The sequence below is a fragment of the Plectropomus leopardus genome, chromosome 22 (genome assembly GCF_008729295.1).
Source record: "Plectropomus leopardus isolate mb chromosome 22, YSFRI_Pleo_2.0, whole genome shotgun sequence".
In the NCBI taxonomy this organism is placed as follows: domain Eukaryota; kingdom Metazoa; phylum Chordata; class Actinopteri; order Perciformes; family Serranidae; genus Plectropomus; species Plectropomus leopardus.
In genome coordinates this window covers 21,961,369-21,974,386 of record NC_056484.1, presented here as the reverse complement: position 1 = coordinate 21,974,386, position 13,018 = coordinate 21,961,369, and the positions used below count along the sequence as shown (strand labels likewise).

General features: G+C 38.8%; 1 protein-coding gene across 2 annotated transcripts in view; it reads left to right on the top strand.

Moving 5' to 3' along the window:
- Positions 1 to 13,018, top strand: part of large1 (LARGE xylosyl- and glucuronyltransferase 1) — a 118,965-nt gene that overhangs the window by 53,114 nt on the left and 52,833 nt on the right. For both annotated transcript variants that reach the window (XR_006107053.1, XM_042511597.1), the window contains exons 4-6: positions 1,326 to 1,408; positions 9,167 to 9,290; positions 10,257 to 10,428. Coding sequence is in view for 1 of the 2 variants with exons in the window: in XM_042511597.1 (XP_042367531.1) it covers positions 1,326 to 1,408; positions 9,167 to 9,290; positions 10,257 to 10,428 (379 nt within the window). In the remaining variant the exon portion in view is untranslated. The remainder of the gene's footprint in view (positions 1 to 1,325; positions 1,409 to 9,166; positions 9,291 to 10,256; positions 10,429 to 13,018) is intronic.

Genomic DNA, 13,018 nt, shown 5'->3' with positions numbered 1-13,018 from the left:
GCGCTTATTGCCTTTTTCCTGGTTTCAGAGGTTAAACTTGAAATAACTAATAGAAATTATTCAGTTCAGTCACTGGAAGAACAAATGTTGGCACTATAGATTTCTCCAAAACTATGAACACACTACATTTTTCATTTTTATAGGTAATATATCAATTTTTTTAAAGTGATGTAGTATATGAGCTGACTTTATCATCTGGAAGTGGAGGGAATGGTGGATGGCGGGACACCTGCAAAGCTGCACACCACTGTCTGAGACCAACAAACAACAAAAACTGTTGGCATTTTTTAGTCGTTGTGTTTTTAGTAGCTTCATAGGCACCAAACGTGGGCGTTTCTAGTGACTCCGTCACTGTTTCCTCTGGGGATAGTGTCACGAAAAGCAGTTGTGTTTTTTACGGAGACGTCACTGTGAAGACTGGCTGTGTTTACCATTTCATACTATTAGTGCAGCTCTTAATGCGTCATCTTCTGTTATTGAGCATCTTTGGCTTTATTGAATCCATGATCCTGTTTACACCCGCCAAAGCATTATGAGAAAACTGACAACATGATTATTCCTAAATAGATGTAAAGAATAATAATAGATTTTGAGCCAATTATTTTGAAATATTAAAAAGGATAAAGATTAAAAGTTCATGCAAAGTTGTTCAAAGTGTCTTTATTCATTAGATCTTGCAGAGCTACACACCTTATGGTTCAACATTTTACATTATATAGTTCATGCACAATTCTGTTGTGCACTGAGCAATTATAATGTTAATTTTTGCCGCAGTCACTTTTGGTTTCAAATAAACGGTTCAGATAATTGCTCTGATAAAATCTATGAAAATAATAATTAGGTTGTAAAAACTTTTCCTTTTAAAACTTCTCAAATTGATTTGCATTACAACAAAAGGATGTCCCAAGGGAGAGATCCTTTTAAGCAGTTTTTGCATAAGTGTTAATGAACAATAAGCCAGGCAGAAAGGGACTGTGGAATAAAACTGTAAAACTTCACGGGGTTTCTTTCTTATACTGAAGAATGTGGCTGCAAGGCAACAGACCATAAGCTGTTGACTTGTTGTTATTATGGTTGATCAGAACTCTTCCCCTGATACTTCGATGTAAAATAATGAACGTTCCACTGTTCTCTGGGCTGAGAGTAAAACAGTACTTTTACTTTTATGTCTACAAATGACATTTTTTCCCCCCTATTTTGTTGTTTTTACTCAGCAAATTCAAATCTGTAAAAATGTGACTCTCTTTTTGAACCCTTTTTTTCAATATATTCCCAGTGATCATCCACTCTAATCCTGTTCTTTTCTTTTCTTATGATCTCCACAGACCATCCATGTGGCCATCGTATGTGCAGGTTACAACGCCAGTCGAGACGTGGTGACACTGGTTAAATCTGTCCTCTTCCACAGGTAAGCAGTGCATTTTTACCCTGGTACACCAACCAGGTCTTGTTGAAATAACACTCGTTCAAGTCTTTAAAGGAAAAAATAAATCAGTTTTGGTGGATTAGACTTGTCTTACCAAAATCGTGATGAACATGACAATTTAAATCATTTGGTCCAAACACTTGAAAGTCCCTAAAAACAAATTAGTCTAAGCTGTGTCCCAAACCATGTGTCCCCACCCTCAAAGCTTAGCCTTGATTCTGTTTTTTGACGTTCACCCAGGTGCTCTGATGTTGTTTTCAGTGCAAATTCAGAAATACATGAAACAGACACTAAGTCTTAACAATGCATTATGTGATGGTAGGCAAGAAATGTGTTAAAATGACATGCTGGTAACACAAAAACAATGCCAAGGTGAAGTCAGTGCAGATCTATTGTTGCGTTGGACACTCAAATAAAGTATAAAGAGGAAAGGACGGTGGGTTGGTCAAACAAACATGGACTCTGAACCAGGAGACCGCTGTTTGTGCCTCGTGTGAAAACAAGGGTCAATGTAGTTACTTGACTTTCTGAACTTTACGTTACTAGAACTTCACATAACTACTAGGGCTGTCAATTTAACGGCTTGAAACCTGAAGTTTAATAAGAGTTAGGCCAACAAGAAAATTAACTTAAAAATTAGCAGTAAAAAAAGGAGGGGGGGGGGGGATATTTAATATTAATAAATATAAATAAATATAAATAAAATACATTTATTTTTTTGTGTTGCATCATTTTAAATATATGATAATTATAAATGTAGTTTTTATCTAATGATTCCCTCTCTCTCTCTCTTTTAGCTAATTCTCGGGTCATTTTTTGTCATCTTTTAATGTTTTTGCAATTAGTAGGATACTTCATGCCAGTCTTTAAGAGGCTGTATCAGCTGAGTTTTGAAGGTACAGTGATGCAATGCTACCATCTTATTAAGGGATTAATCTTATAATACTCTGGTGTTTTTAAATTTTTGTGATGGAAAAAGGGCAAGGTCATTTCACAGGGGTCCCTTGACCAAGATATCGGCAGGAAAATGGGTTCTGTGGGTACCCATGAGTCTCCTCTTCACAAAGACACCCACTAAATGCTAGTTTCAAGTAACTTTTGGCTTTTTTTTTTTAAATTCTGTAATCAAGACAATCCAATAAGAGTTGCTTCACCTGCTCAGTTTGGACCTCAAAATACAAAATAATGTAACTGAAAACACAAGATTTAAACATGCAATTATTTATGATTAACTATAGAAATTTTATAATTAATAGTAAATACGTAGGTTTATGATACTTTGGTCCCATACATCACTTAAACTGTGATACTTTCCCAAACAAGTTTTTTTTTGTTCTCTAAACCTTATCAAGTGTTTTCCGCTCCCTAAACTGAACCAAACTGCAACCAACTTGTAGCAAACCTGCAGCCATTTGTAATAGACTTTGCATTGGGAATGTTTTTGTCTCTCCAGTGTGCAATTTTAACAGACTTCTTGCCCATCACCACATTATATGCTGTTTAGAGGTCGTGTCCATTTAAACTTTTCCGTGGTTATACAACAAAGTAGATTGAATATTTGAAAGATAATCAACGATGGTTTTTTGGAAACAATTTGTTGTCGACTGAATGAAAGGTGCCTCTTTAGTGAATGTTCTGAACCATCTCCTCATTTAATGGAAGAGTGGCGTCTCTACCATTACTTCAAGCACTTAAACATGAAATAACATCTCTTGTCAAAGAGGCAAAAAGGACCTCTGAACAAATGAGAAAACCTCCTAAATGTGATAAAGTAGATCTCCTGTTCGACCTGAAGGACTGAAAAGACAAACCTGCATCGCTGCAAGCTGACGTATGAGCACTTAAATCCTGTGAAACATCACTTGGTGTGCGGCAGGTGCCATTAGTCTTATGTAAACATGAATAATGAATGGTTTATTGTGCGTTGGAGATGGAGGAGCCATCAGTAATCAGTCAGTGTGCATTCAGCATCAAAGCTCCTAACAGCACTACTCCTTAATTAGCTTTAGAGTTGCAGGTGAATTAATCATAAGTGTAATGATAATTATATGTTATACTGCAAGAAACTTATCTTTAACTCCTGCTGGTAAACACACCTTTAGACTGTTATTTTTCTTTTTTAATTCTCAACTTTAATGACCAGAGATATTTCAGAAGTAAAGTCTTTCTCTATTGTTTAAATGCTGAAGTAATGTAAGATTTCTGTTAGGCTGAAAATGTTCTTTCTGAACACCATGGGGGTTTAATCACTGTTGTGTTTATCCATAAACATGCTAATGTTTATTATGATGAACTCGAATAAGAATCCAATCCAATGCGGTCTTGCTCGTAAGTGAAAATAAAACTGTTGGAAACCAGCTTAAGCAGTTTGAGTACAACCCAAACCTCTTTTTCTCACATTTACTTTAACAAAATACAAATACCACACAGTAACTGCTGGAATCAGTCTATCTGATGATGCCATTGTCCCAGACTTCCACTTTGAAGGAGCATCCATATATCTCCCAGAAATCATGTAAGAAGGGGCACCCAATGGCTCAGTGGAAGCGGGTGCCCCATCTACAAAAGCTAAGTCCTTGCTGTAGCTGCCACAGGTTTTCTTCCAACTCTTGGCCCCTTCCCTGCACGTCATCCCCTCTCTCTCCCCCATTCATGCTTACATTCTGTCCTGTTAAATCGAGGCAAAAAGCCCAAAAATATATATAGAATTTATTTTTCAAATTTCAGAAGATGCTTTGTAAAACTTAAAATCTGCCCTCATGATCCTTAAATTTAGACGTTGTCTTTAGCAAGTCAAGAAAGCTAGTTGTTACATCAATGGTTACATGAAACTGATGCCACATAAATTCTCATGGTCTTAATTTGCCAAAAGCTCAACAAATATAGACCCCACCCCAAGTGAAAGAACAAACAAACCAAAAAAACATTAAAAACATGTTGCTGGCCTCAACCATAGTTTCTGTTTTTTTATGTCTGTGTACCGATGACATCTGTGGCTGAAGGCATTGTGCTTTGGGGTTGACCGTCCATCTGTTCCTTACGCAAAAACCCAATATCTCAAGAGCGGCTTGAAGGAATTTCCTCAAATTTGGCACAAACATTCACCTTGACTAAAATATGAACTGATTACATTTTGTTGGTCAAAGATCACTGTTACCTCACATATGTCCTATTTTCGTGAACATGATATGTCGAGGATACCTTGGGGAAATGTCCTCAGATTTGGCACAAATGTGGCCACTGTTACCTCACATATGTCCCACTCCTTGTGAGTGCATTTCACAGGAACACATTGAAGAAATTTCTTAAAATTTGCCGCAAACATCCACTTGGACGTTTAACTTTAACTAAATTTGGTAGTCAAAAGTCAAGGTCACTGTGACCTTACAAAACATGTCTTTGGCTGCAATAAGTATGACAGAATTTCACTCTAATGTCTAATAGAATAAAATGATGAAGTGATAACATTATATATCAAAAATATCAAAGGTCATCTTCAGTGTGACAGAATAACGTTCCGCAAAAGACACATTTCTGGCCATTACTCAAAAGCATACCTCAGGAAGAGTAGGTGAGGCAATTGGTCAGATACTGAGGTATAAACGATCATGTTCCAGGCACTCAGGATGGTTTGAAATACATTAAAGGCCTTTAATTCATAGGGCTACAAACATTAAAAATGCACCAATGCAAGCCGAAAAATGCGCAAGCAGATATGCATTGGTATATTTTACATGTTTCTAGCCCTAAGAATTAAAGGCCTTTTATGCATTTCAAACCATCCTGGCTGTGTGGACCTGGATCTTTTATACCACTATTTTTGGTCATGAGTTCCCCCATTTTTTAAGTATCCCATTCCATTGGCACCAGTAGTTTTAAGGACACCAGAAACACTCCTTCTGCCTGTCTTTGGTCAGATACTGAATTGGTGACACTAATCTTGAAACTGTGCTGATTGTATAGATCTTTTGTGTTGCCGGGTTGAGGATGTGAAGTATTGGCAATTTAAAATATGTGTACCGTCTTCACAGCAATATCCATATTTGAAGCATTGTCAGCTGTTATGGCTACATATGAGTCTGGACAGGCATGGATGTCAATAGTAACTTCACTGGTTTACAGAGGCCTACATTTGCAAGGCAGTAATTTCAGTTAATTAGTAAATACTTTAATCAAATTCATTATTCAATGAGAGATATATTTAATGACTAAATTAAAACAATCAAAGACATAAATTGAAATTCACTCCATGCTGTTAAATGTATTTCTTTACATATGTTTGTATATACTGAGTCATAGTTGCACAATTTTTGACAAAACTAAGACAAAGACTTTCCCAAATAACGACGTTGTGATTTTCATTTCAATCACGTAGAATTTTTCATCAAACCTGGAATAAAATAAGCCAACAGCCTGAGTTTGAAAGGTCAGTGTTAGTATTAAGTGGATGATAAGGCATGAGGAAATTTGCAGGACGGTCAGATTGAAGACTAGACCTCAGCATCACTGCGCTGCTCAGATTAAAGCATAGTGCTCCGAGTGTGAAGCAGTCTGAAGGATGACGTAGGATGCCTACCCAGAGCATGACTCATGCAGCAAGGTAGAGTTTACAGAATCCGCCTATAATTCAGGTAATGGGCAATGATTTGGAATGAAATTGCCTTTTTTTGTTGTTGTCGAGGACAGGTCGCCAGCAGCATAGCTAATATGCAAAGCGCTGCCCTGTTTAATCAGGGGGGATGTTTAAATGTTGACTCACTGTTGTTTAGCTGCTGAGTGACAAATATGTGAGCAGACAGACGCCTGAGAGGTCAGCCTGTTGGACTGTCATCTGATAGTGTGGGGCATTTTACTGAATGACTGAAAGGATGGGTGGAAACATTGTCAAACACCGCCTGACCCGACATTAAGCTGACCCGCAGCTTTTATCAAATACTCCCCGGCCGTAATTCTTCGCCATATTGTCAAGTTTTGATTAATGTACTCAAAGGAATATGCCATAAATTCCATAAGAGGCAAGTTTTAAATGATATATGCCATAGTTACTGTACTATACAGTCAGTTAATTTCCAGCAGCCATATGTTGTTTAGCCTACACTGTAAATCAAATATTTGCCAGCAGTTCATCTCTTGGCTCGGTGATAGAGAGCCCTGTAGAATCGTTCTCACTGTGTGACTGATGCTGTCCCATGTGAAAAATGGCCTCTTTCTGCTGCATTCAGTTAGACAGCGGGAGCTTCCCATCATTCTGATCTGTCCAACAGCAGCTGTATATGTCCCTGTCAAGATAATCCCAGACTGTCCTCACCAGAAAAAAACAAAAAAAGACAGCAACGGGCGTCTGTCTAAAATCTTCAAATAACCTTTGTGTATTCATTCCTGACAAGTGACCTCTTGTGGCTATACGGATGATAACTGTTCTCTGTCAGAAGCAATAGTGGTAGTAATAGGTATTGTTACGAGCCACAAAATCTCTTTATGGGTGGATGGTTGCACATGCAAAGTGTCTGACCTTGACTCAGGGGTTTGCTTCTTGCCTCTTAACCAACAGGCCCACAATATCTCCCTAAGCTGTATCAATAGTTTTAGTTACCTAAGCTTAACCAGACATGAACTAATACCTCTACAATCATTTTTTCATTCCTTATTTGGGCCTTTTTTTTGGAAGGCACATTTTATTGTTAAATATGATAAATTGTTGGGTGTGCCATCCTGCTGGTGGTGCACCAGATCAGAGGGCAGTGACAAACAACTTACTGTTCCTCTGTGCTGGTGAGAGCTGCAGTCAGAGACTTCGTGTTTTCAGGTTGTGCATACATTCATACGTCCATTCCACTCTTGACCTTGATATCTCAATGTCACCGTAACAGATTTTTTTCCAAATTTGGCACAAATGTCAACCTGGACTGAAGGATGACCTGATTTAGGCTGTCAAAGGTCACTGTGACCTTATGTCCCTCCTATTCTCACGAATATGATATTTGAAGAATCAAATTTGGCACAAATGTCAACCTGGACTCAAGGATGAACTGACTAGATTTTGGTTTACAAAGCTCAAGGTCACTGGGATGAATGCCTCAAGGAAATTTAAACTGAGCAAAAACGGCCATTTGGACTAATTAAATTTTGGTGAACAAAGGCGTCACTGTAACCTCACAGAGCGTGTTTGGCCATAGCTCAAGAATGCTACTTCTGACTTTTGAGATGGAATTTTGAGAGAGAAGAAGTTGGATCTGTCCATCCGTCCTCTGGTCCATATGGTGGAAGTGACTTCATCTTCAGGACAGGGTCAGGACAGCCCTCCACTCCTCCCTGAGCAGATGAGAGCACAATGAAAGTGTATCCGTCTCCTCCCTGAAAGTCTTTCTGGATCATGATACCAATCATTAGGAAGATTACTTGATTAGATTATCACGGGTGCAGATCTGATCATCAGGATGCACTCGACATATTTGCTTCCTCATCTGCATAATCCCAAGATTCTAGTGAAAGGCTTGTTGCTGTTTGTCCAGAGGATGTGAAGACCCTTTTCTATTTGCGCTGCCGTCGCTGACAGCTTGTATGAAACCAGAGTTCCAACACATTTTGACAGCTCCCAGCCCCCAGCACTTATTGAGCAAGTGCAGCTGACACATTCATTCCCAAAGTCATTCAGCGCAAGACACCCGCGGGTGCTCACATCCTCAGCTCAGTGTCACTATTTCTTGACCTGATTTGGAAGGCCTGAATACCTATTTTGCACACTCCCTCCTCTTCTTGTATGTGTGTGCACAGGGAGATTCAGAGCGCGCCGGCTTCTCTGGATGAAGCTTTGGGCATCTTGTCTGATGAATCACCTCCTTCACTCGCGCTGCGTCTGCTTTACCAGCCCCAGGCCTGACTGCATGCACTCATCTCCAAATTATAGAGCTGAAGTTGATAAAACAACCTTTACTCAAGCTCCAATTACCTGCTTGTTCTTGGGCTTTCAATCAGCTCACATGGTCTTCACAAGCAGATGGAATTCTACATGTATTTTTAAAATCTGGCTCTAAAGCTCATGTGATATTTATTTATTAAAAATATGTCATGGAAGATTGGAATATGTGTTCGGTCATCATACTTGGGGCACTCTAATTTCGAGTCGAGCCTGAAACTTCTTTTCGTGTCTGTTTCAGTATTAGGCCAGTAAAATACAGGAGATAAAATCCGACCTAATGAAAATGCAAAAAATAAAAAAAGAATACTTTGAGGAATGACTAAAAACTGTTTTTCTACAAGACCTTTTATCCTCTAGCACTTTAAAATTCTTGTATCGCTCTGCGTACAAAATGGCTTTTTACAAAATCCAGCTATGAAAAATATTATAAATTTATGATTTTAATTATGATTTTTAAAAAAACTTTAATTGAATTAATTTTTTAACCAACATCACTGACAAATATCACATATTCATCAATTTTAAGATATCACGGTGACATCATAATGTTCTGCAAAAACACTTATTGCAAACACACTATTGACTCTAATTTTGGGTGTCCACCTTAAAACTGTGGTGATTTATAGATCTTCTTGATGCGATTGTTCAACTCTACCTCTTACATTTTTCCTAATTTTATGGAACAGGGCGTTTTCATGTAGCTGTCTTAGAGAACTTCCTGTGTAAACTTCTCAGACATTTAGTAACTTTAAGCAGGATGTAGTGAAAGAGCATGGAGCTTATCCGTGTTTTGGTGTGTGTGTTTGTGTGTGTGTCCACAGGCGGAACCCACTACATTTCCATTTCATCACAGACTCCATTGCTCAGCAGATCCTGTCTTCTCTGTTCCATACCTGGATGGTCCCTGCCGTCAGGGTCGACTTCTACGACGCAGATGAGCTGAAGGTGAAGAACCCTGACTCCTCTCCACCTCGCTTAATCCCAGCATCCCTCAGAAATGCTCAGACCTGCATGCAGTTTCACCTGTTATCTTGTATTTCTTAACCCTTTAATATTGCACTCACTTGTATCGCTCTGCACACAAAAAGCACTTTTGAAAATATTGATTTTTTAACGAACATTAGTCCTAATCATAAATATCAAATATTCATTGATTTTCAACTTTTTTAATCCTTTAAATGCCAAGTTTTTGTCATGATGCTGCTATGTTTTTAGATCAAGAAACACAAATAATGAATTATTTTCTATATACAATATACTAAGTAGATTTTGTTTTTAATTATCAGAGCATAATTGATTTTATGCATTATTATTTTTGTGCAGTATCAAATACTCACGCTCATACCACTCTGCACTTTTCAATATCAGGCTGTAAAAAATATTTTACATTAATATTACTTTTTTTATCCAACATCAGTCCCAATCATAAGTATCACATATTCATTACTTTTCAGAATTTTGACTCTAACTAAATGTCAGTTTTTTGTCAGGATGCCACCATGTTTTTAGAGTTAAGAAATCAAACATAGGAATTATTTTCATTCTACTACATTTTGCACCCGATTAAATAGCATGTATTTTCTCCATATGCCAAATATGGTAAAAAATGATGAGAAAATAGTAAAAAAAAAAAAAAAAAAAAAAAACTGTCCACAGTGTATTTTAGACTTATTGCGGGAGCTGAGCTGGAAATTCCAAGATTAAACAAAAATACACATTCTTGCCAAAATGTATGCCGTATGCATGAACGCAGCCAAAATGATCAAAAAATGAAGAATGAAAAGCTCATAAAATGCATCAGGGTTAATGATCTGTCTGACACCTTTTCTACTCTTGTAAAAACTACACATTTAAAAAAATTGTCAGTTTTACAGCAAATGATCCCAGCTTTGCTTTGGTGTGGTGTTTCAGTCTGAGGTGTCATGGATCCCAAACAAACATTACTCTGGAATCTATGGGCTGATGAAGCTGGTGCTCACAAAGACGCTGCCATCTGACCTGCAGAGAGTCATCGTCCTGGATACTGACATCACGTTTGCCACCGACATCGCTGAACTCTGGGCCGTCTTCCACAAGTTCAAAGGTAATTCATCTTCTGCTTGTGAACTCTCAAGAAATTGCACTGTTTGTTAATGAAACCAAGGTTTAGCAGTAGTTTTCAAACTAATCAAGGTCGTCATTTTGTGTTTTTATTAGTGTTTTTAACAGTAATCAATTTAATTTGAACTTCCCCCCTACTCAAAAATGTGTTTTCTTCTGTTTATGTCCCCTAAAATGTCTGTCAATTACTTTATTGCCACATTCCCCAACTAAAAGGGCCAATGTCTGTGCACTTTCTTAAGATCATCTAAGGTACATCACTAATACAAAAGACAATCTCTGTCTAATAGAAGGACGGGGGACAGATTTTAACGCAACACCGGCAAAGAAACCTGGAACCTTTTTTGTACCAGGCTAAAAAACATGTTTAATTCTGCTGTAAAGTTTGAAATTTTAACAAGGGGTTATATGGGAATTGGCTCACGCTTGGAGCCAGCCTCCAGTGGACATTTGAGGAACTGCAGATTTTCATGCAATTTTAGTTTGATCTCGTGAAAAGCTTTTGAAAGGATCTTATTGAACACTTTTGGCCTTCTTTTGTATATTTGATTATATATACCAACCAGTGATTTTATTTATTTGCAATATAAGCAGAATAATCCACTTTAATGTAAGTTGCAGTCCTGCAGTTTTGAAAGATCAGTGACAGCAGTGCAGACTAAAGGTCCATCTTATCAGTTAGTAGCTTGTCAGTCTTTAGCAATGCTTTCTTCCCCCCACATGTTCTCAACAATGGCTGATTCATCGCTCATGTGGAGAAAATCGCCAGCATGACTCACCGTGTAGGACTGCTCTGGTTGAATCAATATGTCGCCGGGGTCAGCTGGATAGAAATGTGTGTTACGCAGGTGGTGTTCCTGTGATAAGTCTGAAGGAGTAGCTCTTCGTCTTCTCATGACGTACAGTGCAGGTGCTGTAGCTGAAAGTGGTGGTGTAAGAATTGGAAAAGAGAGTTCTGGAGAGGAGATCACACCCTGGCTGCTGTCACACCTCTGCACACCTGGCCAGTGTGTGAAGCAGGTACGAGTGTCGAGTGGTCTGTTCTGGAAAGTAGAGCGGCCTACATGCTTTATTTGAACTGCTTGTTGGATGCGGGAACAGCTTTGGGAACACATACCCACCTCAGTTTAGGGAGGGCTGGGATCAACAATTTCACTAACATTCCCAACTATCTGTAACTATCCGTCATTCACACACATTTCATGCTGTGATTGGCTGGCAGTAGAGGTGAGAAAGGGCCAGGGTTTGAACTTTTCTCTCAAGTTCATCTTTTTATTTGTTACACAACAATTTCTGTTGCTTTTCATTCCAAAAACATGCAACACTGTGAATGCCTTCAAGGATATACACACATATACTATATATATTCCATAACAATATGATGTCTCTCGCCTCTGTGTGACAGCTGGCTTTTGAAACCGCCCTCCAGTGTGCAGAGTGCCCCCAGAAATGTTATTACTATTATGCACGTTATATGGTATTACATCACATACCAACCCGTTCTCATTCGGAACTCATCAAATCGCGCCGTGCACGGATGTGTCACATGATAACGCAGTCGGACAGAACCAGTGGCGATGTTATCATTTGCTGGCGACCAGGCGGATGGCAGCAAGTGAGTCTACATGCGCCTGACAACGCAGCCAGACAAAACCGGTTTTGTGCGCCTGAAACCCTGAAGGACAGCATCAGGTAATAACGCTGCCGGTAACCACGTAATATAGGGAGCACGAGTGCGCTGATTTGGCAGGTGTAGAGGTGGATGGGTTTGCCCCCCATGTGGATGTGTGTGTTAGTGTTTTTTTCTACACCTTACCATGTGCCTCTTTCCCTAAACCTAACCATCCATGGCCTTTTTGCCTAATCCCAACCATGGTAACAGTCCGCACTGTTGATAGCATCCTGGAGTATAACCAGCCGACACACAAGGATTCCTAAAACGTCATAGGTTGATGGTGAAGGTCCTGACAGAGTGGCACCGTGTGATGAGTTAGGAGTAAAAATGTGTTGCTTGTACCAAATAAGTTAGCAAGCAGGAAATGGGTTACATGTCAAACAATGGAGGAATGAATAACTTCTCAGTGCTGTACATTTTATTTGCACTCTACCTTTTACTTTTTTTACCTTTGTCTTGTTTTGTTTTAGTCCTTTTGTCTTCTAAGTTTGTTTTTCCCAGCTTTCTTCTATGAATTTATACTGTTCAACTTTGGGGTCAAAGCCCAGTACGGGGATTATGGAGCATGCACAGAACACCTAGGCCAGTTAAGGTCCAGTTGAAGTGTATACATGAAATAGTAACAACCACATAATCTGGATGTGTTAGTCCGACTTTTACTTACTACGCGTTTAGTAGGACTAACATTACATGTGTTTGAAAAGTTTTAGTTGGACTGACACAATAATTCCACTTTTTCTAACATCATGTAAACATTCAAAAGGGAGCTGATGGAAACAGCTTAAAACACTTTTGTCTTCCAACATGGTCACACAACACATCTGAGTAACTAACCCAGCCCTCTAAAATATTGTTGTACACACCTCAGCTCATTCTGCCATTGTTAAAGGCCCTCTCA